The 27,722-nt window shown below is 39.8% G+C and overlaps 1 protein-coding gene across 3 annotated transcripts in view; it reads left to right on the plus strand.

The window, feature by feature from the left end:
* Fam13a (family with sequence similarity 13 member A) overlaps window positions 1-27,722 on the plus strand; it is a 90,226-nt gene that overhangs the window by 38,843 nt on the left and 23,661 nt on the right. Inside the window, exons 5-10 of one of the 3 annotated variants that reach the window (XM_029478400.2) lie at window positions 240-441; window positions 10,095-10,171; window positions 10,952-10,994; window positions 18,884-19,031; window positions 26,358-26,562; window positions 27,050-27,188. In XM_029478400.2, coding sequence (XP_029334260.1) covers window positions 240-441; window positions 10,095-10,171; window positions 10,952-10,994; window positions 18,884-19,031; window positions 26,358-26,562; window positions 27,050-27,188 — 814 coding nt within the window. The remainder of the gene's footprint in view (window positions 1-239; window positions 442-10,094; window positions 10,172-10,951; window positions 10,995-18,883; window positions 19,032-26,357; window positions 26,563-27,049; window positions 27,189-27,722) is intronic. The other 2 variants (XM_029478401.2, XM_021164985.3) reach the window with 2 other exon arrangements.

The following is a 27,722-nucleotide window of genomic DNA, read 5'->3' on the forward strand; positions in this document are numbered from 1 at the left end:
TCAAGCCATAGTTCTGTGTTGGCAGTTTAATTTGATCCGTGATATGGATTAAAAACTTTGCTAAGTTAATTCTGTGAAAACGTCGTAGCGTTTAAAGTAGTAATGTTTTGAAAGTACAAATTAATTAAAGTCCATGATTGTGACATTCCTGTGTGTAAGACATGATACAGTGACTATATTAAAAAGTTTCACCTTTATATTTTAAAGTAAGATATAAGCTGTTTACTTTTTCATCCCAGGGAGCTTATCAACAAGGAGAATATCCCCTCTGGCTTCAGCAGCTGTGCTGAGTGCATCTTGAACAGCCAGGAAGCAGAAAGAGTCCAGGACGATATTTGTGACTACGTTGGGGAAAGAAGCAAACCCAAGCGTCAGAAATCCAATTCCAGGCTTGCCGAGCTCAGTGACAACCACGATGGGCCCCTGGTCAGTGAGGTCTCTGTAAGTTCTTACTTCAGCCCATAAAGAACTATCTCTTTTCCTTAGTGTAGAAAAAATGGAGTGTCACAAAGTTATAGGAGTTCTGAGAAAGACTACTGGCCCAGAAAGTGCTTAAGTTTGTATTTGTTTTTAATGAATGTAGTGATGAAGGCAGAGAACTGTGACAGACATTTTGCCCAAAGAGCAAGAGACAACACTTTCATGTTGCTTAAACTGGTTTTTTTAATCTAATTTTTAAGCATTTTTACATTTTTGTAAATAAAAATTTTTATAACATGCATTCCCTTTCTTTTACCTATCTTAATTATTCCTGCCCACATGAAGCTTAAACTGGATGAACATAGAGCAAGACAGAGGAAGGGAGCCGGAGAGGCCTCTGTGCTGTGCTAGGAAAACTTTTCATGTTTGGTGGTACTCATATAGTACTCTCCTCCAAATTAATCAAAAGCAAAAAGATATTAACAGTCAACATAGTTGCCCCATCCCAGAACTTTGAGACCTCAACTTGATATCTAAGTTTTTGCATTTCTTTCAGCCAGTCACAATAACTATATAACTAATATTCATCTTCCTGTTTTACTTATGCTACAGCTTCTCTGAAAATCTGCCTTCTAATTCTTTTTGCTCTTCTTATTTTTAGTAAAACAAAAATTAAAACTAACAACCCTGAGGATAAATGGATAACAGAACTAGAGTCTGCAGTAGGAAGGGAAATGGAGTGAGTGTCTGTCTGGAGTACACATTCTCTAGTCTCCTGTGTCACTCAGATGTTTTACAGATTCATGCTGGGTGTCTGTACATTTATTCAAACTATAGACTGGCTATTTTCCCATTGTTAATTTCTATATGTACTTATAAAATATCTACATTATCCCCTGAATAAAAGATGTGCACTACAAACTAGAAATTTATGTCTGACAGTGTTCTCAAAGAGTCAGGTCACGATGACTATATTTTAAAATCCGTGTTTTATTTCTTTGTAAAACTGTGTGTGTATGTGTGTGTGTGTGTGTGTGTGTGTGTGTGTGTGTGAGAGAGAGAGAGAGAGAGAGACAGAGACAGAGACAGAGACAGAGAGAGAGACAGAGAGAGAGACAGAGAGAGACAGAGACAGAGAGACAGAGAGAAAGAGAGACAGAGACAAACAGACAGACAGATAGACAGACAGAATGAGACAGTGTGTGTATGAGAGAGCGAGAGCATAGGAGAGAGGGAGAGAGAGAAGAACTCACAGAGAAAGATAGAAACAGAGTCAAAGAGACAGAGACAAACAAGGCATTTAACCCAGTCATGTGTATCGCTGCTGACCTACATCTTTAGCCCCTGAAGAATAATAATCAGATCAAGTAACACCATTAACTCTTTATGTGATCCATGATTTGCTTATCTGCCAGAGAGATTCATGGTGATTAAAAGTCTGAAGCTTGGCTTTATAGCTTGGAAAGAATACACTTCTTAGTTAAAATCCTGTTTTTAAAAGCATGAGTTAACCCCTCAACTTTCCCACAGGGATTACTGCTGTGAAGTTTCTAGATGTTAACTATAAAGAGAAGTGGAAAGGAACATTCATTTCTTAAAATACATGTCTGAACTTCCTTTGAAAACATTTCAGTGGGAGACTCCTTGTTCTAATTCATTTTTGGTATGTGCAAGAATTCACCACTCCCTAGTCACCAGCTTCTGCATCCAAGGACGGCATATCACATTAACACAAATATGCTCAGTGCGCTTTGTTGCAATTAATAATTTAATTTATTCTGCCAGCATACTTGGCAGGTAAACTTGCTCCTTCACAAAGTGATGGTATTCTCAAAAAATTCTGTGAATTTTAAAGTTTTATTTGTATTATTTTTAATTATGGGTAGATGTGTGTTTCCAAGTGTAGGTATGTGCATATGGGTTCAGGTGCCTGTGGAAGCCTGAGGCTTTGAATAACCCAGGAGACAGAGCATCTAATGGTTGTGAGCTGCCTGGTGTGGCTGCTAGGATTTGAACTTGGGTCCTCTGGAAGAGCAGCAAATGCTCTTAACTATCTAGAAATCTATTTTCCAGAGAGCCAAAATCCTGATATTAGGAATTTTGGAGGTGAGGGTATACAATTACAGTACCAGCTGAACAAGGATCTCCCCTTAGACTATTTTGAGATAAAGTTCAGACATGGATCTCAAGAAATGAGTGTTCCTTTCCACTGCTCTTCACATACTCAAAACACTGTTCCCAGTGTGAGAAAACTGATGGTTTAAACTCACGGGGATTTTTTTTAAAGGTCTTAAAACTTAAAGCATATTCTTTCTAAGCTAGAAAGCCAAGTTTCAGACTTTGAAAAATCATAAATCTCTTTGGCAGTGGTGAGAAAGGCCTCCCTGTGAATGTGACTTTGCTTATAAAATCCAGAGGCAATAAAACAGGGCACCTAAGTGAAACTGCAGGCACAAAGACCCCCACCCATCCATTTATCTGGGAAGGTCTGAGGAATTGTGGAGAGCCCGTTATAGTAAAAGGATCTCAGATTGAGAGGCCGTGGGATGGGGAAGCATGGTACCTGGATTCTCCAACATCATCTGGAGGATTGCCTTTACCCTGATGAGAAGCCACAGGAATGTCCTTTGCAAGGATGTGAACTACTTCAATGTTGTGTAACTGCAAAATTGAACATGACACACATGATCAAGGGCAGAAGTCAGATCGGCAGTGAGCAACTCTAGCCATAATCTCAGTCCTTGATGAGACCTTAAACTAAGATGATACCAAAGGCTGTATATGCGGCCTTGCTGGAAATTGGCACTGTTGATTTATGAGGAGAAGACATAACTTTGGGAAATGATATTTTAGCTTCCCTTCAGGGTATTATAAGATTAGGTGCCCTGTTAGATATGGCAGAGGAGCTATCAAAGAGATAATTGCATATCTGGGCCTGTAGTTCAGGCAAACTATCTTGGCTAGAGACTTGTGTGACAGTCATCAGAATTAGAGATACTTAAGGAGGTGTAACTACATTTAAACAATGGGAAAATATGCCCATAAAATAAGCTTAATAACCAGTAGCCAGAATGTAGAGGAAAAATGAGCAAGTTTGGTGTCTTACAAACCAGGTACCTGAGTGTCTTAAGGAGACAAGAGTCAGAGGTGTTAAGAGGCCAAGAAAGGAAGGGATCTGACCATCTGAATTTGCAAGGTGAAGCTCACTGTTGACCCTAAGAAGAGGAACAAACACTGGTAGAAATTTAAGCCCTTCTCAAGAGAGAATGGGAGGAGATTAACTATATATAGTAAGCACCCAATCGGCCAAAGAAGAGGATCCAGAACAGAACTCAACCAGGCCCTCACAGGCTTGTTGTCCATACAGTAGGAGTACCTGCGGCTTTTTCTTTTGCCTGTCTAGGATGTGAGGACACAGAGCTCATCAGGGTACAGGGTACAGAGGCAGTGAGCTGCCAAGCAGCGTTAGGTTGCCGTCCTCCAGCTCCATATCATCCCCAGGGATCCTTTTCCTGCCCTCCTTGGCTGCAGCTCTATCTGTACCCTTAGTTTCTTTCAATAGAAAAGATAACCCCTGCTTTGTTTAAAGAGCCAAGATAGAGAACTTCGATTTAATTGTTTCCCTTGCTCTAATCTAAAAATAATTCTAAATCTCTAACAATCCTATTTTATTACCTGACTCAATGATAAGTGATTATTTTAGTTTGTTTTTCAATTCTAAAGTTATCCTGTAAGGCAAACCACACACACACACACACACACACACACACACACCTCCTTTGGAAAAATCAGTTTCCTAAACTTCTTCGCCCCCCACTGCACATGGATAGCATGAATACAAACAATCTCTTAGACACATGGTTTTCATAAACTCATCTCTATAGGCCTAGAAAATAATCTCTTTATTCCCCCAAAAGGTTCTTTCTAGAACACAGCCTGACCATGTGAGAAGAGAGCCACCCTGAGGCTGACTTACGTATCTTCCTTCTAACCTTGGGATTGAAAAAGGAAAAACAAACTAGCAAACAAGTAAAAACACAAAAACTAGTGTGCTAATTCTCTCCTCATAAACCTATCATGGATAATTAGAAGTCAGTAAACTATTTAAAAATATAAGATCAAAGAAATAAGTAATACCTGGATGTGGGTTCAGTAAGATACAATGTAAGTATTAGAAATTATGATTAAGAAAACGAATACAATGCGAAACCTTGATAATTGTATTTGAAGTACTTTATAATTCTAATCCTTCCAGCAGTTAGGAGACTGTTATTAACTATCTTCATTTTAAGTACAAAGGCAAGAAACATAGGTGATTGAATACCTTTGACACAACTAAGTAAGCTATGGTGTGTGTGTGTGTGTGTGTGTGTGTGTGTGTGTGTGTGTGTGTAATCCATTCCTAGGAAAAACACTGAAAGAAAAAAATGTTTACCCCAAATGTTTACCCGAAAGTGACAATATAATGTACTGGTATTACTAGAAATAATTGTTACTCTTTTATTTTCTCAATACATCCTATTAGGATCTATAATTCCATAAGATACACTATGTTGAAACTATAAAGCAAAAGACAAGATCAAGTAGATCCCATCTCTGTGAACTGCTTCCACCTAATGTCTGAAATCTCAGCTGAGGTTCCCAAGAGGAGAATGGGTCTTGCAGTTCTTATATCTTGATTCAGTTTTAGCTTCATCGCTATACAGCAAGGCAGGTGAGAAGGGTATTAAAGCTCTGTACTAAAGCACTTGACTCTGGCGTGTAAGGTGGAAAGTCCAATTCCCAGCACTACTAAAGCAAATAGCCACAAGGTAGGTATGTCGTGCAGCTTTAGTTACTACTTATGTAAAAGAAAGATAGTAATATCTCTTTTGGCCTTTTGAGAGCTAAATGCAGATAAATGTGCTAAAACTATAGGTAAAAGTGAGCACAGTAAAGGGTTTCGTTTCAAAGTGTCCCCTGCATTCTGATGCCTAGTCTGTCGCTTTGGTTTCAAGTCAAACACTTCAGCCATCTACACTTGTTTACCACGGTCCTTTACTTATCCAGCCCTGTAGTCAAACTTTACGAATACTTTTCTTCAGAAACCCAGTGTTCTATGTTATGAACTGGCCCTTTAAGACCCCTCTGCTGTGACCTACTATGTCCTGTGTTTGACAAATGTCTTTTCGTCTCTTGTCCTTGGCACTGGTCTCTCCTTGCCCTCTTCTCAGTGGCTGTGTACTGCTCTGCTTCAACCTCACTGCCTCACCTTCCTAAGTCATACTTGGATGTAAGTGTTACCCACATTTTTGACACCTCTCGATCAGACCTTTACTTATGAACACCAAGTCTAAGGTTTAGGCTGTTTCTACAGATGATTTCCACATCAGCATTTGTCAAATGCTGTCTCCATGTGCTTCACGTAGCACTAGAGTCAACATGTTAGAACCCATTCTTCTTGTGCTGTGATCTTTTTTGACCTTGAGGTGTCCTGATCTAATCCCATTGTGTACTTCTTAGTTCTTCTAAGCCCTTTTCCTTAGCCTCCAGCCTTCTTCCAACTTTCTAATTGTCAAATCTAGTTTGTTATATTGAAAATATCTTGATTCCTGGACCAGCAATATGGCTTTGAGGGAAAGAAAGGTGTTTGCTGCCAAGCTTGACTATCTTAGTTCTGGGACCTACATAGTAGAAGTAAAGAACTAAGACAAGTTTCCCTTTGACCTTCACATACATATACATCTTGGCAAGCTTATGCCTCATCCCATACACACCTGTGCATGTAAAAATAAAAGATCATTTAAAAATAAACTTTTGACAACCTTTCCCCTTTATCTTGCCTCTGTATCACTGATACCCTTTTCTAATCAGTTTGGAGTCACAACAGTAAAGCTAGCACATCTGCACACTTCCAGTCTGTCCCTGCTAGACTATTTCATCTGCTGCAGCAAAACGAATCACCCACCAATACAAGGCTTTCAAACTTGATCTCAAGGACAGCATAATTCAGCAAGATATCCTATCCAAACTACACAGCAGTTGTTTTCTGTGCAGTGCCACATGTGAAAACAGCTACCTCCGTGAAACACTCACATAGTCACACAAGTTGCCAGCACGCACTGCCATGGGTAGCGAGGACATAAATAGTGATCAAGACAGGCACACACTTCTGCCTATCTGATGTCTGCATTTTCAGAGGATGAGGCAGGAGACAAGTAAGAACAATCAGATGCAAAACTTACCAACTATTCCTCTGAGTCATTTACACTCACAAATAAGCAAGTAAACACACATTCAATCTTTGTTTAAGGATGACCTATTCTATGCTCAATTTCATGAATTATTTTTAAAAGGCTTCACCAATAGCTAAACATGGTGGCACATTCTGGTAATGCCTATAATCCCAGTATCTGGGAGTCTGATGTAGGAAAATCTTGACACTGTCTAGAAGAAGGGATGCAGAGGTGAGAGAAAGCATTGACCATGCTCACAGAGGCAAGAAAAGTCCTTACAAACATGCCTCCTGATAAGCATTAAGCTCACTTAGTCAACTTACACACACATAGAATGTCTACTATACTAAATATGTGTCTAAGTTACAGTCTATTCTTGTAATTATTATAAAGGTTATGTCAGATACTGTGGGAAAGGTGGGTTAAGTCCACTACCTTTTATGGATATTTTCAAGTTAGATACAATTATAAATATAACCTTGAGTCTAAATGAACAAATGTCTTGATGCAACTAGCTTTGGAGCAGAAATTATTTTAAATCCCCTCTGCCCAATGTTGGCATTGAAAACTAGACACAAAACCTATTTGACCACAGACTGAAGCACTTATACATGGGAGGAAAATGACTTTGTCTTCAAAAGCTGTTCATGCTGACAGAGCTTTTTAGAGGACAGGTCAGAAGGCCTCCTTTGAAAAAAACATGTCACCCTGAAGGTCGGGGCAATGCTGCCAGTCAAAACAAGTCTATGATTTTAACCTTGAGTTAAAGAAAGGAGACTGTAATGTGACCTCATTAGCAAAGGATCAGTGGCAGGTTGAAATCTTTTTGTCACTCTTGTATACTTTATGTTTTATTGCTTAAAATATATCACCTAGGGACAGCAGAATAGATTAATAGGTATACATGGACTGGCATCCTGACTGATCCCGGAATCTCAAAAGATGGTGGGAGAAATAGAGTTATCCTTTGAATTCACTCCTATGAGTGCATACATACACCCTTGTACACACCACACACACACACACACACACACACACACAGAACTACTGATACCACAATGAATTTCCACAAAGAGCTCACTAGCTCTCCATCCCCATCTTTTGCTTCCAGTCATGAAGTAGCGATATGCCTAGTAACAGCTCATATCCTGTCTCTCTACTGCTGAGATGTGAGAAGAGATGCATGTGGCTTGCAGGTCTGACTAGTGAGATATACTATTGGCATCCTCTACCTGAGAGTTGGAATGAAGAAGAAAACTCCCAGGGCATGCCTAGAGCTTTGTGCTGAAGATGGCAGCTATTATGTGCTCCTGCGTATCTTCCTCTCCCTCTCTGTCTACCTCTCTCCATCTCTCTGTTTGTCTCTGTCTCTTTTCTTTCTGTCTCTCCATCCCTCTACCTCTCTCTCTCCATCCCTCTCCCTCTCTCTATCCTTCTGTCTCTGCCTCTCTCTCTCTCTCTCTCTCTCTCTCTCTCTCTCTCTCTCTCTCTCTCTCTCTCTCTCTCTCTTTCTCCCTCTCATTATTTTCTTTGAGTCATTGAGTTTGAATTCCATGTTATACCCTAAAAAGGCAGCAGATCCCTACAGTGTAGCACATTGATAACTCACACTGCGCTATCCTGGACACCAATAACAGAGCAACAAATGTGACCACTGATCTTGCCATCATCACTTTCATGGTATGCCTGGCCTAAATACACTTTGTCACAGTGTTTATACCTTTGTTTCTATCATAGGCTCTGAGTAGGAAAGTTAAACATTAATTGCCAAGACACAGAATTCAGAAGCCAATGCATTCTTTCTGTGCTCAATGGTACACAAACAGAAGGAATCTTAGATTTGTATATAAACATGGCAAGTTTTGTGGAAAAGTCAGAACTTACTAGCTGTTTTTCAGATGAAAGGTAAGCTGTAGGTCAAATACAAGGGTAGCACCGAGTAGAACCTGCCCAAATTTCTTGTGATGTGGCCTTGATTCTTTATCTTTAAAAAAAATATGTAGTGTTAGGTTGTATTTTGGTGTTTTCTCCATCTTCCTTCTTCCTTTGCCCTCGACCCCTGTAGCCTCCTTTGCACTTTAATGTCACATGAGACCTTTGCCCACCCCCACTTTCTTCACACTCCTTGTTCTCCTTTTGTGGTTTTCTGTCTGCCTTCAACATCTGTACTTACTCCCCTAACTCCTTACTTATTACACACATATATTAAAAGTTAAGAGTCCATGTATCGACAAAAAGGTCTCTCATGTGACATCAAAGTGCAAAGGAGGGGTTGAAGGCAAAAGAAAGGAGGGAGATGGAGAAAACACCAAAATACAACCCAATACCACTTTTTTTTTTTTTTTTTTTTAGATTAAGAATTAAGTCCACATCACAAGAAATCTGGGCAGGTTCTTCTCGGTACCACTCTTATATTTGATCATTTGTGTCTTTCTGGGACCAGGGCACTTCATTTTTAATATAATCTTTCCAGTTCTGTCCATTTTCCTGCAAATTTTATGATTTTGTTTTTGTTAATGGCTGACTGAAATTCCACTGTGTGTATTCATTCTGTATCCACTCTTCTGTTGATGGACATCTATGCTGACTTCATTCTCTTGTAGCACTGAATCGGTAGACATGAATGTGCAGGTCTCTCTGTGGTAGGATACAGAGTCCTTTGGATGTATGCCCAGTATTAATATAACTTAGTTATATAATCGATCTATTTTTAATTCTTTGAGAAGCTTCCCAACTGATTTCCATTGTGGGTACACTAGTTTACACGGCCCCCAATAACAGATCAGCAATGCACAGAACACTTCCTTTTCTTTCCTTATGCAGGAAAATGAATCCAGGGCCTTGCTTAGGCTACGCAGGTGTTCTACTGATGTACTACACTACAGTCCATAGGATAGACTTTGGACCAAATTGATTTATAATCATACCATTCTTCTCATCACTGCCTATTGTTTACTCAAGGTCATATTAGCAACATATTCCACAGTGGTAATAAATTAAGCTGGGTGTGAGGGCACACAGCTGTAACCTAGCACTCTCCAGATGCAGGCATGTGAATCACCTCAAGGTCGTCCTCCATCACACGAGACTCTGTTGCAAAAACAACAAAGACCAAAATGAAAAAATACAGAATGAGCAGCAACTGAGAGATTAGATTGAAGATAATCCCTTCTTTGTATTTCCCAATCACCCTGATTTTCTGGCAATCTGAATTTTGTGCATTAGCCATAAATGACTTTTTAGCTAGTGTGGGTGTTACAGTTGTCTGGTTCCATGATGCCAGTTGTGTTTGTTAAAGGGATGATAGGGCTCAATATACCTTTATGCCAATAGTCATCATTTTAACCATCAGAAGTGCTCTATTTACAGCACCTGATGTGTCTCTTTTAAAGAAAGGGGAATATGCTGTTGAACTTTTCTTTCCTCACCTCATAACAACCAACATTTGTTGTGTTACAGAACATGGAAAGAATCAGTTCCATGCAATCTCAAGAAACACTGGAACCTGAAGTTGCTGAACCATTATCTTCTGAGAGGTAATTTGAGAATTTTCTTCTCACTCTATTTTTCAAGGGCATGAAAGATTTCCTTAACTAAATGCAGTGTGAGTTATAGAAACTAAAACAAATAGGGGAAAGAAAGGATTGTGTGTAGCCAGAAGTATTTATTATAAGGAGAGTGTCTGGGGTACAGACTCTATTACTATGGCAAATAATTATATCCACATGTGGTTTTCTTATGTTTTTTACATGCATTCATTTTGATATAATATTTTTACTATTTGAAAATTTTATAAAATCTATTTTGATCATATTCCACCTCTCTCCTCCAACTTCTCCAGATCCACCCTACTTCCTACCCATCCAACTTCATGTTCACCCTTTTAAAAAGGACAGACAAACCCAAGTGTGTTGTCTAAATAGTCTTGGGTGTGGGAACTACCATGGAGTGTGGATCACATCCTTAAATAAAGATGACTCTTCTCCTACCAGCTATTAAATGCCAAGAGCTCCTCAACTAGTGTTGGGACTCATGCCCCACACCTCTCAAAGCTGGGATTTTATCTGGCTTGAGTGTGTACAGATCACAGCTGCTATCAGTCCACATGTGTTGCTATACCTAATATATTAGTGAATATCCTGGGTTCTTTACTACATTTTTAATTTTCTGTTCTATTTTGTTTTTTTTAATTTTATAAGAATTTGATTCAGAGATACTCTGACCAAATCTTAAAATAAATAAAATTATAATATGAATGGATAAAAGAGATTGTAAAATAGATGGATGAGTTATGTATTTGTTTTTGTTGTTGATAGCAAAGAAATTGAAAGAGGCGGTAGAGACACTCAGCGTTGTGAGGTGAGTATCTAACAAAAGCAGAACCAGTGGTCAGACTTTGCCCTTGTTCTTGAGTGTGCTTGGGAAATGGTACTAGCCTGTTGATAAGAGCCAGTGAGGTAACTGAAAGGACTGTGATTAGAAAGGAGGGTAGATTTATATTACCCCTTGTAAAGATAAATTGTACAAGCATAGTGATACTTCTCTGGGTTTTTCATTAAAAAGTGAAGTCACTAGTTTGCTCTTTCTACAACTTGATACATCTTTTAAGTGTATGAAATGTAAGTAGTGAGTTTGAACTCCTCTGTTACAAGGATTGCCTTTTCAAATTAACATAAATTCAGATTGAGCTACTCGATAGAGTTCCTTTTTCTTTAGATTAGATGAAAAACTCACCTCCCCAGCAGCTGTATATCTATATACTCATTTCCTCTTGGTCCTGTTTCTGGTTCAGCTTAGTGTCTGAACTTTAAATTTATTTATGTATATCACATCTTCTACTTCTAAAAGCTTCCAGCTCCAGTGTCAATTTTAGTATGTTTCTGGGAAGAATTAGTGTTTTACTTTAAATACTTTAAATGTAGATATATTAATAATATAGAGAGAAGTGTCTTTGTAGATGAGTAGTTCTTAAAACTTGCTGACTACTGGCATGACTTACTAATGGAGTTACTTAATAATGCCTATTAAATTGTCTTACAAATGTTCTATTCTCAGAGCATTTAATGACAGCCAGAATCACTGCCCCCAGAGAGCATTGAGTATCGCAGATGAGGAATCTAAACACTCTACTAGGTAGAAGTGAACGGCATGGCTGAGTGGCCCAGAGTGTATATAGCATGTAGAAAGTGTTAGATGTGATCTCAACCAGTGAAAACACAAGGAATTGGAAAATTTGAGAACTTTCTCTTTAGAAAAGTATATACTCGCACAAAACAATTGCAAATTAATGAAAACCTCCCCACTAATGCTGTAGCTTTCTTATATTTCTTCTGTTTGATTCTTGTCATGTATATTTCACCAACCTAGACAAAGAGCTGGACATGGTGTCTTGTGCCTGGAATCCCAGCACCCAGGAGGCTAAGGGACCAAGAATAACAGTCTAGCTACATAGCAAGACTCTGTCTCCCCTCAAAAGTCCTGGGTGGTTGTTTTTCCCTCTTTCTTCTTCTTTTTCTTTTTCTTCTTTTCTTTCTCTTTTCTTTTTTTCTTTCTTTCTTTTTCTTCAAGCTTCTGCTTCTGAGATAATTCCTTCATACCTTATTTACAACTGGTGTCTTTCCTTCTATAGGACCAAAGCAACATGCTAGGCTGCTGGACTTCTTTTGTCTCTTAGCAAGACCTCTTAGGGTGCACGTTTCTTCTTTTCTATGCCATCTTCCTTGGCTTGCGGAAAGCCCTTTGACATTGGACATAAGCTTAAATCTTACCAGCCTCCTGGACACATCTTCTCATCTTTTCTGGGATAGAGTAGAACAGTGGTGTCAATGAACTTCATGAGAGTAAATCATAATCCCCAATGGCACTCAAACCCACAGTGGCCTCCCTGTGTCTCTGATTCACAGCACAGTCATTGGGACAGATCTTAAATTCTCATCCTGAGTGCCAGGTCCGCTTCTTATATGTGCTACCTATATGTAGCACCAGTCAACAACCAGCTCACTGTTAGCATTCACTCTTAAGAAATACCACCATCATGACCACTTCAGTTAGGAATTAGATGGTAAATTAAAATCAAGGACAAATTCTGACTGTTACCCTTTATCATAGTTATGCCAATGGAGAAAAAGATACCTCTTCACAGGGTTGGGATTGCATCTATTTTGAGGGACTATTTTTTATTAATATTCATTAAAGAACAGGAGATTTGTTTTCAATGTTTAACATACTCTCCCTTATTTCAGTATGATTTTGTTATTTTAAAATATCAATTGGCTGCTTAAAATGTACGTCATGCCAACACCTGTTTTGAAAATGATTGTAACCCTGCACCTTCATTGCATGTCTTTAATTTTTTTTTTATTTTAAAAAGAGGGTCTCTTTTTAAAGAGAGTACCTACCTGGGAGTCTCAGGTAGGTACAGTTCACCAAAAGTTACACATTATTTTTTCTTCTGAGGTTATTTTTTTAAAGATTTGTTTATTATATATATATGAGTACTGTATTCAGACACAGCAGAAGAGGGCATCAGATTCCATTACAGATGGTTGTGAGCCACCATGTGGTTACTCAGAATCTCTAGAAGAGTAGTCAATGCTCTTAACCACTGAGCCATCTCTCCAGCCCTCTTCTGAGCTTTGAATTAAAATTTATTTAATGACACACAATGAAAAAAGTTCAAAGTCACTTCAAAATGTCACAAAGAAAAGTAGCATTCCTTGTGGTAGGCCATGGAGAGATTGGCACTTTAATAAAAATATCTTTCCTGAGCTGTATGAACAGAGGTGACTTAAGAAAAAGGTAGCATGTGTTTTATAGCACATGGAGCCTAGAGTGTTTGTTCATTTTTTCTGAAACTCATTTAAAATCTCAAGTCCCCAGAAGAGAAAGCATCTTTACCACTCAGGTGCCCCCCTTCTAAACTGAATGACTGAAAATACAGTTTCAGGCTTGTGCTTATGATGGAAGTGCCCTACACTTCGGATCCTTCTGTGAGCTCAGCATTTTTCTTTAAAGGTTTACTTTTGTTGTTTTATGAGGATTTGCATGTGAGTTGTTTTATGAGGGTTTGCATGTGAGTCTAGATGCCCAGTGGAGGCCACAGATATCAGACCTCCCTGCAGATGTAATTACAGGCACTTGTGCACTGTCTGATGTGAGTGCTGGAAACTGAGCTTGGGTCCTTTGCACTCTAAATCAATGAGCTGTCTCTTCAGCCCCTAACCAAGGAATTTTATATTGTGAAAATATGTTTCACTTCATATAAAGTCTAGACTATTCAAACAATAAACTTACGAATCTTTTTGCAATGGAAGTAAATCAAGCAAGGATTATTAACTATATGGAAGGGCATTGAATTACCAGAGAGAAATTATTTTATTTCAGAATTCTAAGGCAGGGAAGTGTTAAATTCTTTCAAGATATTTTTATGTTCTTTATGCCTTCTAAGCACACCAATTAAGAGTGATTAGAAGCATACCTTTGATAACAAACAGGACATTCATCATAAAAGCCTATCTGCCTTTTTTCTCATCCTGCTTCAAAAAAAGTAATTAAATAAAAGAAGGAAAAGAAAAACGAGGAGAAGGGGAGATGTTAAGGCTTGCCATATAAGACTGAGAGTTGATTGTCCCACAATCTCAGGTCCAAGCTCTCAATGACCCTGAGAAACAGGACCTGCTCAAATGCTCTACTGGAGCCTGTGCACACTTGAACCTTGGGGCTGTGTTATGTCTACTCTCCTTTATTATCAGGCCAAACAGTAAATATTGGTGCTTTCCTGCATCTTCGGTTAATACTGGTTTTTCCTGGGCAAGCTGCATTGTCTAGCGTCATCAAGTCTTGTCGTTCCTCATTCTAAATCCTCAGCCACTTACCTGAATTCTGTATAGGGATTGGCTCATGAACTCATCTAACACCCAAAGCTGGGGTCAGAACAGAGAAAAACAAGCTCAGCTGGACAGGTGTGAGTCTCGACAGTGATGAGACTAAGAAACTGGAAGTTAATGAGGTAAATGGCTTGAACCTACATGTTGAATGTCACCTGAGGCCCAGGTGGGACAAGCTGCCTCCAGCACTCAGACATTCAGTTTCTCTTCTACCCAGAATCCTATACCATAAGCATTTGTGAAATCTATTGCCCAGAACATGCTATGTGCTCAATAAACCTTTGCAGAAGGAAGTGGGGAGGGAGTAGATGTAGACACAGAAACCTATGTACTCTTACTGTGGACAATCTGCTGTATTTGTTTTTAATTTGTACCTTACAACAACCTTAAGATGTCTCAATCCAGAATTAGAAAAAAAGAGAAGCTAATGCTCAAAGAGGCTGATCCACAGGTCTTGACAAAGCAAATCTGCTATTAAACTCAGGTCTCTCCCTCCAGAACCCACCCTCACCTGCCTACTATACACGAGTCATCCATTATTCCACTAAGCAAAGATTCTTTGCATTATCACATGAAGCAGCATTTTGACAGAGGTTCCTTGTGCTCCATGTCATAGCATAAAATATTTCTGAGGTGAAAATTGTGCAATTAATTTACTTTTTGATTGATCTGAAAATACTGGATGTGTAAACAACGAAAGTTTAAACCAAAAATGTTTCCGTATGTGAGGCTGCCCTTGACAAGTTAACCTGAATGATCAACGAGAAGAATCAGATAAGCAAATAGGCTGTATTTGCCATGTCTAGAATAAGCATTCCTAGAGAGTATGGACTGCCTAGCTAGATGCCTCAGCTGTGGTCCTTACAGCCAGGAAGAGCAGTTTGTCTTCTTGAATATGGCTGCAGGGTCTGAGTAGCCACTGAGGAGCGACCTACCATCACTGTCTCCTCCTGTGCAGTAGGCAATTATGAAATCCAAGTCCAGGAGAGCACACCAGCTTCATAGACCAATTGGGCCATAAATTAGGGCTCAGGCTGCTAAGATCAGAGGACAAGTAGAACAACAACCTCAGGGATGGCTCAGAGCCCAGCAAGACAGAGCCAAGTTGTGCATGAGGTCCACTAAAACAGAGCATGCTGGCTGTGCAAGTGTTTCCATGATTGCACACACTGGCTAGGGATAGGAAAGAGGGATGTGTCCACTGTTCCAAGAATCAATTTCAGTTAGCCTAGGTTTCGCTATGCAGGATGTCCTCCTGTTCAACACCAAATGGTACCCACCCTGGTGGCCTGTCCTTACCGGATTTCAGAAGCAGTGACTGCTTGCTATGCCTAAACCACATGAAAGACAAACAAACAAACAAAAAAACCAAGGCCTCATTGAACAAAGCTTCTTCCTTCCTGAAATGGTCTTCCCAATGTCAGCCAATTTCCTCACTTCCTTCACACCTCTGCCTGTGTGTCATTATGAAAAGAAGCCATCCAATCCATGGCCACTCGATATAAAACAAGACACCTCGTCCACTGTCACTAACACCATCTTTCCTTGTTTTCAGTCTCCATAGACCTAGTGTTGTTTTTATTTTCAAAATGCTAAATGACTTATTTTTATTTTATGTGTAAGGGTGTTTTGGCCACACATATGTCTGTGTAGTATGTGTATGAAGTTCCTGTGGTGAACAGACCCCCTGGAACTGGGGTTACAGACAGTGGGAGCCTCCATATAGATGCGGAGAATAGCACCTGGGTTCTCTTCAAGAGCAACAGTGCATTTAACCACTGAGCCATCTGTCTAGACCTGGAATTATTTCTTATGAACTGATTCTATCGTGTAACACTCACAGGACATTTTTATTTTGTCTAACGCAACTTTCCTAGTGTCTAAGAAACTGTCTAACACACATTAGAAAATCATTTCTTGGGTGAACTAGTGAACACTTTTCCTCTATGCATGCCGCATCTTTGACATATAGTGGCCAGCCTATTGTACACTGAACTATGCAAAGCTCAGCTCAGCATATGGGGTCTGGTACTTGCCTCTGCTTCTGGCTCCCTTGTCATCTGCCTTCTTCCTTCTCAATCTGAGCGCTGATCCCTGGAACCTCTTCTCCCACAGTGGCCAGGACGCTCCATGGTTTGCTTGCTTTCACTCTAGCCCTCTTCTGCCTGTGCCTATGTGGCAGAACCTCTTCTGCATCCTTCCCATCCACACCTGCTGCCCGAGTCAACTGTGACAGCTGATTCATGGCAAGCACATGCGTGGCCCTTTGTTCTTTTTTTTTCCTTGATGCATAAACATGTTTCATGTTTCGATGTAACATGTTTTATCTTAAATCCAGTCATATGTGCTCATTTTGGGGACCCAGCATATGACTCATTGGTCTTTACATGGTGCCATATAACAACAGAAGAAATGGTGGCTTCTGCTTGGCTCTCTCTTTTGTGTGTGTGTGTGTTGTAGGCCTGCAGGCTTTGATTATCACAAGAACTTTAAAAGATTGTTGAGAAATACTTATTTACTATGTGCATGTCCATCTCTCTGTCTTACACAGTTATAGTCACACAAACCCATACATTCACACAAAAATTTGACCAATTGTCCCTAAAACATCTGAAATCTGAATACCAGGTTGAACCTTTCATCCCTGGTCCACTTAGGCTAAACTCACAGAACCAGTGACTGATGTAATATGACTGCTTCCCAGTAGACAGGTAACAACCTCAGAATATCCTAGAACAGCAGTTGGGGGTCACATATCAGATATTTACATTATGATTCATAACAGTAGCAAAATTACAGATATGAAGTAGCAACAAAAAAATGTTATGGTTGGGGGTCACCACAACATGAGGAACTGTATTAAAGGTTCACAGCATCAGGAAGGTTGAGAACCACTACCCTAGAGTATAAGACCTTGGTATTTCTTGTAATGTTACTGCTCATTGTGACTGTATTGAAGTATTGTTTTGTTCACCATGTTAAGAAATGCCAGTCTTCACGCTTCACTCAAGAGAAACAGAATAGCACAAAAGCACCAGGAATTCTCTGGGTGATCTCAAAGTGGGTCAGACAGCTACTAAAAGGAGATGGAAGGCTTAAATAGCTCTTTATTTTAAGTATAACATCTCCTACATTAATGAATTCACTTATGGTTTCCAGATGTTTTTTGTTGGTTTTTTTTCCAATTAATGATAGGATAACTAAAAATAAATGTTCATTTACCCCCAGAGAAAATATTTTGTACAGATCTGTGCTACGTGAAAAGTACATTTTCTAGTAAAAATATTTAAGCACAGTCATTTATGATTTCATGAACGCTGGAAGAGCTATAACAGCTTAACTTACAATATGCCAAGAGAACAAGTTACAAAGACAATTTTGTTGCAAAAGAATTCATTTAACTGCCATTTTAAACACACACACACACACACACACACACACACACACACACACACACACACAAGAAATTAGCTTAAATATCTGCATTTTAGGGAAGGTTTTTCCCTTCCATCATTTCCTAGCCAGGTGTGAGTACCACCAATGGCAGAGCCAAATGCAGCTTTAGTATTCAAGGTTAACTGAATAAATAGAAAAACAATGACAACTGCGTATTTTTAGGATAAAATTACATATCCCCAACTTGCCAGCTCTTACTTTTACTGGGAGGGAAGACAATTCTCCCTGTATCCCTGGCTTGTTTTCAGGGTCTGTTTCTCACTGCTAGCTGAGATGAAACACCAAACCCCAGCCATTTGAATTTGCGCAACAATGTTTTAATACCCAGAGAGCGCCTCCATAAATAGTCAGTTCTCCCCACACTCTAGAGAATACAGCCCCATTTAATTGATCTAAGCCTGAAGGTTCAGAGGAGTGTGGTGGCCCCAGCTTCTCCCTTTCCCTTGCAGGAATGTTTACCTAAGCGGCAAAGCCACCGCTTGCCAGACACACCATGTTGCTGCCACAGCCTTAGCAACCGTGGCCAGCTTTTTGTTGTTGTTTACCATCCGATGGGCCATGCTCCTTTAAGAAACATAAACTCCTTCTCCTTCTTTCCGGTCTTAGTCAGTAATCACTCAAGACCTGTCAGCTGCTTGGAGTTATCTGGAGGAGCAGCCTAAGGAAATCATCTTGCCTCTCCCCTCCAAGAAGAAAAGTTAAAGGCTGGCAGATGGACAGTGGCTATTTGCATGAGAGTAGCCAGATAGTGCCCAGGGGGCATCAAGCCCTGTTTTTTATTTCTGCAGTGGAAATGTTAGCAGCTGTGGCTTGGGAGGTTGCATTTAGAAGGCTTGGAATCGATGCAAATGTTTTTACATTTTGGTGAACAGTAGCTATTAGGGCACACTGTGCTGTTTTTTTCAGAACGCCACGATGAAGATTCAGGAGCATCCCAGTCTATCTGACACCAAACAGCAGAGGAATCAAGATGGTGAAGATCAGCAGGAGAGCTTTGTCCCAGATATGCCCCAGTTGGACCTGACAGCATTGTGCGATGAGAAGACCTGGGAAGGTAGGTGATCATCTGCAATCTGGGTTTTGCATTGCAAAAGCATATTTGAATAAGTATATACCAGGTATGTGAGCACATGCCTGTGCAGTTCGGAGTATGAGCCATGCATGCAGAAGAAACTGGGTTTCTATTAATAATAATAATTTTTAAAAAGACAAAATCCCTTACCAGGCATAGGAACATGCTTTTCAGTGTTGCCATGGGTAGTTGCAATACAAGAAAGGAAAATATGCAGGCTCTTTGTCCTGGTGTCACCTTGCAGTATATTTTTAAGCCACCAAGAGTGCTGCCCTGATTGTGGTACACTCCAGAAAATCAGCCACCCACCATCTCACCCACTACCCTCATGCCTTAGCTAGCCCCTGCTACCCGCCAGCCACTCCACTACATTATTCACTTCCTGAAGTATACACTCCAAGTTTTTAAGAAAGATTTTCTTCTTTGCTTCTCTTCTATCTTTTAATGTATACATTTTTTTAAAAATCTGGTTAACACATCATTGGGAACATTGATTGAAAGCAGTTCTTTGCTGAAGACCTCTGACATGGTTTTAGCTTGTTCTTTTCTAGAGCCTTCTGATGAAGACATCAGAAATTTAATCTGATGTCTGAAGAAGTTAGCTTTCTCACAACTATATCAAGGGAGGGCTCAAGCTGCCTCCTCTATCCCTCCGTCTACACTCAAATCTGTGTCACCGTTCTAGTGTGTGCCTGAAGGCCATAGTCAGAGAGAAATGGGCTCCTGGCTTTAGTAAGGCAGCTGAATGCCCATAATGACTTAACAGAGTCACAACTATGAAAAACAGCCCTGCTTGTGTGGGTTTGCCCTGTCCCAATCCTCACCCCCTCCTCAGTTCTCATCCAATCATCAAAAGTCCATGTGAAGAGCCCACAGGGTGAAAGGCTATCCTACTTATTCTCCTGACCTAGGGAGCTCTGTGAGAACAGACCGCTTAATTTTCATGTTTTCCCCCTATAATCTAAGAAACCTGTTTTGGTTGTTTTCATATAATTAGGCAGCAGATCTGAAATTTTCTCAGATCATTCCAACTCAAAATATTCAGAGAACAAAAGAGGGCATAGTTGACTTGCTTCATGTGAAATTTAACCGGTCTATTACAGGATATCTATTGGTTTGACATTTATTTTTGACCACTTTGAAATAAGCATATGTCTTTTTAATCTATAAATTGGCAACAATCTAGCTTCTCTGAAACCTTAAGAGTCTTTGAGAGATCACTGTTTCCCAAATAAAAGCAAAAGCCCAGATAAATAAATACCGTATTTGAGTTCACTGATATGGGCTATTATATTGCTTTTAAATAAAAAGAAGTGTCTGGATCCAGAATTCAAATGAGCTACTGTCTCTTCCTTGCTCCTCCCCTGAAATAGACTCAGTTTGATTATTTCTCTTGGTTAATCACAAATGTAAATTTCTCTCTCAACACACATAACTTAAAATAACCCTGAGCAAGCTCTTCAGAGTGGTTAGAAGCTGATGTAGAGCTTTATAGAAATCATTCCAGTAAAGAATTTGTCTGCAGAGAATAAAAGTGTAAAGGAAGCAGCATTTTATTTAAAAGGCTGGGCAGGATGTTTTCCACAAAGTTAGAAAAATACACTTTACAGGCTGGCTTGGGCATGAGACTTGTGTTGGTGAATTGCTGTGACTATTCTCTTTTTTTCCCCCATTACATTTGCATTTGTTGTTGAACTTCTACAACTTTAAAATCTACAGGGATTTATTTTTCAAGGTCCCTTTGGCAGTTTGGTTACTGATCTCACTAACCTTTTTAAAATTGCATATTTTAATTTCCAAATTGCTTTGTAATAGGAGCATGGCCATAAGTATAGCCAAAATAAAGGAACCAATGTATGAAGCTAGGTTAAGTGACAACAATGAATTTGATGGTTACAATATCATCTACAGCTTCTTTAAGAAATGGAAAGATGTTTTCCTAGTAGCCAACGAACTTCACACTAGTTTAAATTATGCCCACATAAGCAAGACAAGAAAATATAAAGGTGGAAGCAATAATCACGAGACTGTAAGACAAATATCCACTCTCAGCCTCCATCCCCCTCAAAGAAACAGTGTAGAAGGACACTCTGGGTTTGTGTGACTGCTCCCTGACCTGGTCACAATCTGATGTGGAGCCAGGAAGGGTCACCTGATGTGGGGTGGCCTGAATGGCTGAGGTAGAAACCCCTGCAGTGTGTGCTGCGGAAATAGTGTTCTCCAAGTTATTAAGCTTAGGATAAAGGAAACAATGAAAAGGATTGAAATGGTAAGTAGATTCCATAGTCTACAAAACAAAACCCTTGAAAAGTAAACACAGTGTCCATCTCATCCGGCTTGCTGGCCTGCAGTCAACCGTGCCTTTATCTTTTAAGGTACATTATGTAATCTGTCATGCTGTTATACTTTTTGGTGTTAGGGTTTCAACACTCCAAGGTTAAATGAATACATAAATAATCAAAGGCATTGTTCTGATATTGAAAGGTAATTAGAATTGTGCAATTAAAGGGCATGTTGATGTATATGATATTTAAACATAACTATTTTATTTGCCCTGAAATTAGGTTAAAAGAGCACTTTGACCTGGGAATGGTAGCTCACACTTACAATCCCAATGTAGGGAGGCTTATAATCCCAATATGTGTGAGGCAGCAGAATCACCATAACATTGAGGCCAGCCTGTGCTACAGGGTGAGACTTTGTAGCACAGGCTGGCCTTGGAATTACCAGTGTAAGCCTCCACAAACAACAGGACATTAAAAAAAAAAAAAAGGTCACAAAATGTTTAATTTTTCTCAGTTGTTACTTACAACGGACAACAATTTTGGAGAGAAATTCTATTTAAGAGTCACAAAGAGAAACTGGTGAGATGGTTTAGTAGGTAATAGCATGTATTGTTCATGCCAAGGACCTGAGTTCAACTCTCAGCATCCACATCACACAGCTTACAGCTGCTTGTAGCTTCAGCTCCAGCAGATGACCCCCAACCTCAGGCTCATGCACATATATAGACATATACACATGTACATGTAAAATAAACAATAATAAAAATATTTTTAAAGAAGAGTCATGGAGAGGGGTTGCCAAGAGGGTACAGTGGGTAAGAGCACTTGTCACCAAGTCTGATAACCTGAGCTCAGTCCCCAGAATTTACATTGTGGAAGTAGCAAAGCAACTATCACAAATGGTTCTCTGCCCACCACATGTGCACCATGGCATACAAAACCACAATCAACCAATCAATTGATCAATATAAAAAAGTATTTTAAAAGAATCACAGAGAAGCAAGTGGTCTTAAAAGATCTCCAGTTGACCTATCCCATTATACAACTAAGAAAGCTGAGCATCCCCTAATCATGTTCTAAGCAATGCTAAGCAATGCTAACCAGCATCCCATCATACAGGGTAGAAAAGAACCAAATTGGGTTCAAATCCTGGCTCTGCTAATTGGTATGGTCTATGGGAAAATTAGGAAATCTGTCTCCATTTTGCCTTGACTCCATTGTCCTTAAATAGGTGTAACAACAAAAGCAAATAATAATACATAATAAATATAATCATTGTTTAGCAAGGATTAAATGAGCTAATATCTGCTGTCTCCCACATCCTATGATCACCATATGAGTGTTACTGCCTTTCTCTCCCACAAATATCTCTAAATATAGTTTGTGGGAAATTTCAGCAAATATATTGTATGAAATTCTCAGTGGGGTAATAATTTTTAAAGAAGCAAAATCAATAATAACCTGGCAGGCCCTCCATATATTTGCTAAGTGTTTCCCATTCACACCAACCTCTATTTCTCTGTTTTGTAGTAAACTAGATCCTTCATGATAGGTTTCTCTAAGACGTGCAAGGAATAGAAGTTAGGCAGAGAAGTACATAGTAACTAATTAAGAAACTATGTGTACATGTGCAAGCCCATTGGTCCCAGTTACCTCAAATGGGATTGTTCTTTTGGTTGAAGTCATCAGCCCTATTCTATTTCATACATATATCAACAATTTAAGCAGACATACTGGGGACCTGCTTCTTTACTTTGCAGACAGAGGCAAAAACAGATAGATGAGCCCTAAAAATTAAATCTGGGATTGATAAAGCTGCCTGCTAAGGTTCCTTATAAATTTGGTAGTTTGAAAGACTTTTTTGAACAATTTAGTAAGACTAACATTGTTCTAAGGTTGAATTTTAGACGAGAGAAAGAATTTATGAAAGTAATCCCTCCAGTGTGGCATCTAACTTTCCATGTCTGGGATGTTCTAGCACCTCTTTGAACAGCTGAGAAGACAGTTATGACATTGTGCCAAGCAGTGATGTTTCTAAATAACATACCTGGAGAAGAGCTAGGGAAACTATCATCTCCCTTAATTTTGTCCAGATTTCTGTGGAACAGAAATGAAGCATTGCTCTTTATCTTGTTAAAATTCACACTGACTTTTTCTCTTGTCTTTTAGTAATGGATTCATCAACTATACCTACATGGTTTAGTAGGAAAATGCTAGAATTTTCTGAGCTGTCCTATTTCCTATTCAACACTTGTAACACTAGGAAAGGATGTATTTGAGTGTATTGTTTGTTTGTTTGTTTGTTTATCAATGAAAGATTGGTCCAGAACAGAGACAAAATAAAACTGTATTAAACAAGAGAATGGACAGATCGCTTCAGGTTACCTGCCAAGCTCCACTCCTAATTCAATCTATTTATAATGAGTTTATGACCATAAAGACGAAATAGTTGAAAACTCAGATGTTTTTACTTTAGAAAATATATTCTGCTGAATTAAAACTTAAATTGAGGGTGTCAAGATAAGCTTACGCCTTTTTCTAACTATATTTCTTTTTCCCTGACGAATAGAAATCTCAAGCTGACTAGCATGCCCTTGTGCTAGTATCAACATCATACTTTGTTTTGTCAAATCTTTGGGTCCTGCCCCTTAGTTGTTCGCTCATCTGCAGAGAGGCCAGGGCCAGCAGCATGGCTGCTTAGGCCATCTTAACTCTTTCCTGTCTGGTTGAGTTGGTTTTTGTCTTAGGAAATAGAAGATGTGATCTAGTCAGTCTGACAACCTCATTTTCTGCAAAGTAACACTAAAGCTTACATTCTCCCAGAGACTCCTTTCTCCTGCCTCCCTCCCTTCCTGGTGCTTTTCATTCAACATAAAAGTTGGCAGAACATAGCTGCTCAGACCTGTAAGCTGCTACTTAGCACATAGGGACCAATACCGTTAGTCCAAAGCATGAGATGTTTGTCTCCAGGCTTAGCCACGTGCATTGCCTCATGTTTTCAGCCTCAATAAATGAGACCTTTCTTCCTTGAACATTTTTATTTTCAGAATATTTATCTACGTTCCCATTCCCAGCTAACTTGAGTTCCTTTAAACTCTGTAAACCTTGTTCTTTATTATTTAATGTTTCAAATGAACATGTTTACCTTCCTATTGTGCTGTGAAGTTTCTCCAAGCTTCAGGTAGTCACCACTGATTTTGTAGCCCTGGCACTTTCTAACGCAAAACACTTACTTAGAAGTTAAAAGGCCCGAGAGCAGACCCTCTCTTCTCTCACTGACTGGTGCTTGTTCTTAACTTCCTTACATCTCAGTGGCCTTATCTCTCAGCAACCTGGGATTAGTAGTTCTCAAAGCTGACCATCAAGTGGGCACTCGAATCATTTGGGCAGCTTTTAAATGCGTGCATGCTTTTGTGTGTGCACACTGGTATGTGTGCATGTGGATATACATATGTGTACATGTTTGTTGGCCTACCTGTCAGTTAAGTTATATCTGGACCTTCATTTAAGTATACCATATGTGGGGTGGGTTAAGGATTTGTGTGTTGCTACTTGTTCCTAGTTTCCCTGGGTTACTCTAAGCATATTCTAAGGTATATACCAAGGGTGTGAGGTCTTAAAAGCTGTTAACCTGCCTCTGACATTCTAGGGTTATAACCTGGTCTTTCTTGATAAAAAGCTTAAGCACATGTATTGCATATAGCTGCATACAGTTTCAAGCTTCATATTGAGGGAGCAATATGAAGGAGTTCTATGACTCAGACTTTAAGAATCGCAGAATCTAAACGTGGAGCAAGTACTAGACCTATGGAAATCACTAAATGGCAAGTGCGCTCAAAGACTTCAATGCAGAGTACTGCATTACATGGAAAACAGTGTGCCATCTGAGATCCACTTTGAAATCTTTCAGATATAGTTGTAAAGCTTTTCTTAGTATTTATTTGTTTTGCTGGGGGCGGGGGCACAATGAACTTACAGAGTTGAGAGAATGAGCTGAGGAACTGGTTCTCTTCTTCCAACATGTGAGTTTCAGGCATCAAGTTCGGGTCATCAGACTTGGTGACAAGGGCCTTTACCCACTGAGCCATTTTACCAGCCCAATTCTTGTTATTTTCCAACTAAGGAAAGGAATATTTTGCAGTGTGGCTTGTGATAAATAGAAATAAATACCACCTTCTTGCCTTGTCAAATAAAAGGTCAGAATTTTGTTCTTTTTTTCCCTCTGACTAATTACCTAAAAATAATTTGTATGGGTTTGGCATCTATAAGGCTCTTTTTCCTCTCTTAATAATTTATGTGTGTTCCCTCCACCTGCTCTTGGGCAGCTTCTGAAATTACAAGTGTAAAGCCCAGTCAGAAGCACGCTAATCCTGTGTACTAGGCAGAGAGCGCAGTCAGAAGCACGCTAATCCTGTGTACTAGGCAGAGAGCACAGTCAGAAGCTTGCTAATCCTGTGTACTAGGCAGAGAGCGCAGTCAGAAGCAAGCTAGTCCTGTATACAAGGCAGAAAGGCACAGGAAGAAATATGCTAATCTGGCACACTAGGCAGAGGCCCAAGAAGAAGTCTTACTTTACCCACACAGAGACTGTACACCCTTGATAAATAGAATCTCACAAGTCCAGCATGGCTCCTTAGTTGTCAGGCTAGTCATGGTGCTGTGTGCATGCACCCTTTCCCCAAAACATCATGACTCTTCAAGTGGTTCTCCTGCTTGGAAAGAATTCTACCACTTACTTCTCTATTGGGGAAATTGGAATTATACACAATTGAATATGTACCATCCAGGGTATTTCTGGGGCAGCCCTAGCAAATTCTGGTCTGAAAGCAAGTGAGAGTAGAGATAAAGTCAGGTGGTGACCATGAGATACAGTGGTGATTTCAGTTAGACATAGTGTCTACTCTGGATGGTAGATATGAAGTAAGAAATCACCCAATGGGCAGTGACCTAAAAGAGTCAGGAAATCAGGGTGATGATGCTTTCGAGAACAGTGTTAACCTCTTAAACCACGTCTATTTTCCAGAACCCATTCCTTGCTGGCAGCCAGAGAACGCAGACTCTGACGAAGCCCGCCTCTCCCCACAGGCTGGGCGCCTGATTCACCAGTTTCTGGATGAAGACAGCGACCCCATGCTGTCCCCCAGGTTCTATGCCTATGGACAGAGCAGGCAGTACCTGGATGATACAGAAGTGCCTCCTTCTCCCCCCAATTCCCATTCTTTCATGAGGTACGTTCTGTGTTACTGATAAGCAACTGAAATAGCCACATAGCATCAGAACACACAGAATGGCACTGATGGCGAGGCCAATCAGTAAAAAATTAAGTTGGGGACTTGTGGGGAGCCACACCTGAAGTATGCAGGCTATGTTGCAGTTTCCACTTGAGATGCAGCCCAACTGTAAATCTCATTTTGAATTCCAGTTAGCGCCTCCTTTCTAAAGATTTGTCAAACTTAACATTTAGGCTTGGAGTCCATCTCAGATTGTTTTGATAACATAAGTGGGAGTGAGAGAAACACTGACTTATTTAATAGGTAGCATATACAGAACTTAGATACACCCAGAAAATGCACCCATCACTTGGTTTTTATCAAAGGGGAGGGGATGTTTTCACTCCTCTGGGCCATATACTCTTGTAGCCTGAAGGACCTCCCCATAGTTCCCATAGTTATTGGTCATTCATGGGGCAGCTAACCCAGGCCATGCTCTTTGCAGGCGGCGAAGCTCCTCCCTGGGGTCCTACGATGACGAGCAAGAGGACCTGACACCAGTGCAGCTCACCAGAAGGATCCAGACCCTTAAAAAGAAGATCCGGAAGTTCGAGGACAGGTTTGAAGAAGAGAGGAAGTACAGAGTGAGTTCTCCGCAGGATTGCCTCACCCCAATATACCTGTGGGTCTTATAACAGATATACTACATATCTGATATTTATATTACATTTCATAACAGTAGCAAAATTATAGCTATAATATAACACCAAAATAATTTTATGATTGAGAGGTCACTATAACATGAGAAACTGTATTAAGGGTCACAGCATTAGGAAAGTTGAGAACCATTGAGGCAGAGGATACCAGAAGCTGATTAAAGAAGGGCATTTTATTGTTGGGCTGAAATTTGATTCAAGATTATCTTCTTCAGTTTCCTCCATGCTGGGCTCCTTCCATTGTTGGCTGTGTCTTAGTTTCCCAAGCCGGTGGCAAGAGGGCATTTTTCATGGTGGCTACAATATAAGCCATAAACTCTTCCACTTACTGCTTTATTAGCTGAAATATAGAAATAATAGAAGAGGGGATGTGGACCCCACTGAAGTCCATGATCATAAAAATCCAGTATTTTGCCCTTAAGGAAATTGGCTTGAGTATCAGAAGTAAACAGTAAAATATTT

Source organism: Mus caroli, unplaced genomic scaffold, assembly GCF_978045245.1.
Source record: "Mus caroli unplaced genomic scaffold, Mus_caroli_1 scaffold_7, whole genome shotgun sequence".
Lineage (NCBI taxonomy): Eukaryota > Metazoa > Chordata > Mammalia > Rodentia > Muridae > Mus > Mus caroli.